The 5,380-nt window shown below is 34.7% G+C and overlaps 1 protein-coding gene across 3 annotated transcripts in view; it reads right to left on the reverse strand.

Annotated features, from left to right (window-relative positions):
* Nucleotides 1–397: 397 nt before the first annotated feature.
* The window catches only part of LOC111642321 (5'-AMP-activated protein kinase subunit beta-1-like), a 52,181-nt gene continuing 47,198 nt past the window's right edge, over nucleotides 398–5,380 (reverse strand). For all 3 annotated transcript variants that reach the window (XM_023388653.1, XM_023388654.1, XM_023388655.1), the window contains exons 5-8: nucleotides 1,126–1,219; nucleotides 932–1,049; nucleotides 655–788; nucleotides 398–565 (exon numbers count right to left, since the gene is read on the reverse strand). In XM_023388653.1, the coding sequence (XP_023244421.1) occupies nucleotides 413–565; nucleotides 655–788; nucleotides 932–1,049; nucleotides 1,126–1,219 (499 nt within the window). In that variant the 3' untranslated portion in view covers nucleotides 398–412. The remainder of the gene's footprint in view (nucleotides 566–654; nucleotides 789–931; nucleotides 1,050–1,125; nucleotides 1,220–5,380) is intronic.

Raw genomic sequence — 5,380 nt, forward strand, 5'->3', positions numbered from 1 at the left:
GGGGAGTGCAAGGAGGTGTATCATGCACCGGGCGCCATTCGCAGAGGGGTGCCCAAATGGTCTCCAAGACAAACTATATGTGTTTCTGGAGGGAGGTGCCAATAAAGTGTCGTGCCCCGGGTGCCAGTTATGTTCGCTATGCCACCGAGTCGAAATGTTAAAGACAGTCTACATTCTGGGGATTGGAATTCAAGTCTGGATCAGTTTAGAAATTTTCACAAGACTGATTCAGATATATCAGAAAAATCTCTAACCAGTCAGCAGTTTCAAATATGGGTTGGATCAGATACATGAAGGGGTCCAAGCCAATCATGGATTTTACAATTCACCAAAAGCTCATGTAAGTTGGAAAGGGTTAATAAATAGAATGTTTTGAATTTTAATTTAGATAAACCATTTTCTAAATTCAATTCTAAATTTTAATTGATATTTCTTGCATAGCTGGATAAATTTTATAAAAAACATATACAAATTTATACACTAAACTTTTTATTACCTTAATTGACAAAGCATATAGATGATTTAACATCACGTGATTAGGCTCTGGAAGCAAAGTGGGCTCACACTGAAATGAAAAAACATTTTATCATGCAGCTTGTAAGTATAAAATGGGAAAGACAATTTTAAGTTAATTGTAAAGGAATGTCTACTTACCGAAACGGGAACATCCTTGTTTAAAATCACTTGCAATAAATGAGGAGGTAAAATCGGTGGTCCCGCCGTCTTCTCATAAGGCTTCTGGTGTGGTATCTCCTGTGAATATTCTCCAGGAGGTGATCCACAAACCCCTAAAAAATTCAAAATTATTTAAAATAAAAATTGAATATTTAAATCAGAACAGACACAAGTTTATAAAATGTAAAAAAAAAATCTATTTTTAAAAAATTCTTCTTGAAAATCCAAGACATAATCACTTAAAACAAAAGAGCACCTTGTGATCCACTTCCTGTCTTGACACTGTCCATGGCCAGAGCTTCAAAAACTTCAAAATCAGATTTCTTTATGGTTATGTAATTGTTTTTGGTACCCATCTCATTATCTGCTGTTGGCTGAAAGGAAAGAAAATAGATTACATCATAATCATAAAAAAGAAGTTTCTCAATCAAAAAATGATTAAAAAAATACCTCAGTGGGATCATGCTTCCACTGTCCATCCACTAGGAATTTGTATTCGTGATCTCCTTCTGGTATCTCCAAAATTAAAACAAAGTCGCCATGACTATAAGAAAAAGTTTGCTGAAATTCATTGTAACAGAAAAGATACAATTTAAAATTTCATAATATAATTATGTATTTACAGTGGAACCCCGGTTAACGAACTTAATCCGTTCCGCGACTCCATTCATTAACTGAATTGTTCATTACCAGAAGCAATTTTTTCCATAGAAATTAATGCAAATGCAATTAATCCATTCTAATCTCCGAAATTTTTGTGATTTTATTTGTAATATACAGTAATTTTCTTTGATGAAAATGTAGGAAAACGTAGTATCTATCATTACAGCAACAAACATGTAAACTTTGTTTAATAAAATAGCACTGTACATACCGTTGTAGTTGATGGCAGAAAAGTGGAGATATATGAACCTTAATGCTTAGAAGGGGAATCCCCTCCAAAAAAATAATGGGTAGCACTTCATTGAAAGATTCTTCAAGTCGAAGTCTCTTTCGGTAAAAAAACCCACCAGTGGCTAAGTGGTCTTCGTACCTTGAACACGGGGAGTTCGTTCATGGGTTCGCACCTCGTTCAGATGGGCATCTCACTCAGACAAGCTGGCCACATGGAGTTTTCCGGGTTTTCTCCACATCTGTAACACCTAAATAGGGGCCAGTTTCCCTTAAAAACACCTCCCAGAAGGCATTCCCCCTAGGCAGATCGCCCAAGTGTTGCGTTGCCATAACTTAACAAACAAACAAACTCTTTCCGTAAGGAACAAGAAATTGATCTAAAGTTGATTGTCTTACTCTTTTAATCAAAATTTTTCTCAAATGCGATAGCGCATTATCGTTTATATTGCATTGTTGTTTTCTATTGCCACTATGACTTTTTTCTTTCTTGGATGCCATATTGTTTAAATATATAAATCACAAAACTGAAAAAAGATAGCATAAACACTCGGAAAAGCAATGCTTAACTCGCGCATGCCTAATACCAACTAAAATCTGACACAAAATACTGTTACGTTCGTTATCCGAGACAAAATTTTTACAAAACAAAAGTTTGTTAACCGATTTGGTCGTTAACCAGGACGTTCGTTAACCGGGGTTCCACTGTAGTTCTCTAGGAGTAATATTCCCTTTATAAGTACAGAATTCCCCATATTTTTAGGAATACATTATATCCTGAAATTAAAATTGCCTGCATTTATTTATTTCTAATATTTATAGCAATGTTGCAATAAACAAATGATAGCACCCTCAACACAACAAATAAGAGGGCTGTTCAAAAAGTATCGGACCTTTGCTCGGCAAAAATACATTTATTGATTTTGAGGTACTAAACCCTAATCCCCTTCAAAATAGTCTCCTTGGTAGTGTATACACTTCTCCCAGTGTTCCTGATATTGCTGGAAACACTGCTGGAACGCATCTTTTGGAATGGCCATCAGCCAGTCCGTTGCATTCCGCACGATGTCTTCTATCGACTAAAATCGAGTTCCTTTTAGCAGCATTTTCAGCTTGGGAAATAGCCAAAAGTCACACGTAGCCATGTGGGGAGAGAACTGAGCGTGACAAACCACAGGAGTGTTGTGTTTGGCGACGAAAGCCCGAATCAGATGACCAGAATAGGCGGATGCGTTATCACGATGGAGCTGCCAAGTTTTGATCGACCACAGATCCGGTTGTTTGCGTCGCACAGTATCGGAAAGACGACGAAGGACCTCCTGGTAGTACTCCTTTGCGATGGTTTGGCCTTGTGGTGTGAACTCACGATACACCACCCCACAAGAGTCGAAAAAACTGTCAACATGACCTTGATATTGCTGCGGACCTGCCGCGCTTTTTTTGGCCTCAAGAATTGTCCCTGAAAGCCTGCTGAATCTTGCAAATGGTTTACGCTTGGGTATCGCCAAGGTTTTTGGCAAAATTTGATGTAAGATTGCTGCTCACGTTGTTCAGTCATTTTCCAACTTAGTGGAATCCGACGAGAGCTCACTACATGTCCTCACTCATAGGCCAACTGCCAACGACTGACGCTTCCTGCAGGCGGGAAAATTCAGGGCTGTGCATGACTGTCCCCTCCACAACTCCACCGAAAGAGGCCTCCCGCGCATCATTGGTTTACGCAGAAAAAATAAAAGTCCGATACTTTTTGAACAGACCTTGTATATGTTAATACTCATAATAAAAACAACATTCAAACCTATAAATACAGTAGACCCCCTATAAAGTGGGTTCATATAATACGTATTCATATAAAACAGCAAAAAAATTGCGATTGTATTAGTATAAACACGCTAAAAGAGACTCGTATAATACGGTAAAACATCATCGCAGACTCGTGTCACAACGGGATTGGTTGAATCTAGACCAATAGCGGATATCGTACAAACTGTTGAGTTTAAACAAGCAGTGGACCTACTAAAAACCATTTATTATTTAACGGCCATAAAAATTATATTTATATTAATGATGTCTCCAAAGTTCAGCGAATTTTTCGCAGAAAAATAACTTATCAGAAATCGCGGCCGCCGTTTGGTGCGCTGCTCCGCGACGAAAACAAGCTTAAGCAATGGCGACGTCGAACGGTGCACACTCGGTAAGTAATCCTACAATTTTTTGTTTATAGCATAGTTTATATGGATTATTCCCAAAAAATTATATATGTTTTGGAAATGTTAAGTCAAATTAGTCTAGAATCTATTAATTTTATGGAAGAAAACCTTTCAAACAGCCATAGTCCCTAAACTGCATACGTGCCGGGCTGTGATTGGCTCATGTATTTAAGTGACTCGTACAACATGGAATTCATAAAACACGGAATGTATCTACCATGTTATAGGGGGTCTACTGTATATTCAAAAATAAATACAGAATTTTGAGTTGATTCCATTATAAGATTTAAAAACAATAAATCAATTTCAAATGGCAAAAAATTGCACTAAAAATCAAGATTAAGAGTTAAAAATTTAGCCTAATCATTTCAGAACAATATAAATATAATAAAGATGTTAAAGTTTGTGTTTTATATTAAATGTAACATTACTGACACTTCTTAAACATGATATAAACAAAATAGGTTTCTAATTGTGTGTAGTGTCCTTGTAATCCAAAAATGATTCTTGGTAGACGACCAAACAGCAATTGGTTTATTTAAAACAATTTTTTATTCAAATGCATTTTGGGTTGGTTTATGTTCCCAACCCCTCTTCAGTGCTGTAAAAAATACAAATCAAAGTAAGGTTCATGACATTGGTAAATATGACATAAAAAAAAGGGGAGGTAAAAAACAATCAAAAACATTATACCTAGACATGCTGTGTGGAAAATTGAACAAATGATTAAATCTAATGACATATTTTAACATAAAAAATGGATTAATTCTAAGTATCAATTAAAAAAAGTTTTACATAAATCTAATTACAATAACAACCCATACAAAGGAATAGCAAATGATTATAAGTATAAAAAAAATATGAACGGCACAAGTTATTTTCATACCCAACACCCAAAGAGAAAAATGCTTGGATAAATAAATTAATCATAAATAACCCTAAAGTACTAATACCTAAATATGTAAGACATTTCCTAGCATTAGGAATAGAATATAACTGACCCATCAATGATATAACAACAAATATGATACCTGATATTGACAAAAATGTTAAAGACTACAATTAAAAAAGAAGAAAAAGGAAATTTAATTACAATGAGCATCCAAAATTTAAAACATGCAAAACAAAATAACAAACAGAATCAACAAATATAAAGTCAATTTAAAAAAATACAATAAATTTCCTTAAAACAAACAATCTTTCAATAATTTAAGCTGAGAAAACCAACCAACTGATAATCATTGATGATGATAATTTAAAACAGAAAACTATTGAACAGATTAATAACATATATATATTAAATTACAGTAGACCCCCCTATAATTACGATTCCTATAAAACTGCGAAAAAATTGCAACGGTATCCGTAAAAACCGGTAAGAAACTCCTATAATTACGTAAAATGTCATCGGGCAGCCGAACTACTTTCCCGCCGTCCGTAGCGCCACGCTACGAAGAGATTACTATCGTCTGTACAGTATTATATATAAATTATATATAAATTAGGTACTGTACATATAATTATATATTAATTATATATAAATTAGGTACTGTATATATAATTATATATTAACTTAATTTATTGTAACTTTATTATAATTATAT

This window comes from Centruroides sculpturatus, unplaced genomic scaffold (assembly GCF_000671375.1).
Source record: "Centruroides sculpturatus isolate CEXI.00-Female unplaced genomic scaffold, Cexi_2.0 scaffold1696, whole genome shotgun sequence".
In the NCBI taxonomy this organism is placed as follows: domain Eukaryota; kingdom Metazoa; phylum Arthropoda; class Arachnida; order Scorpiones; family Buthidae; genus Centruroides; species Centruroides sculpturatus.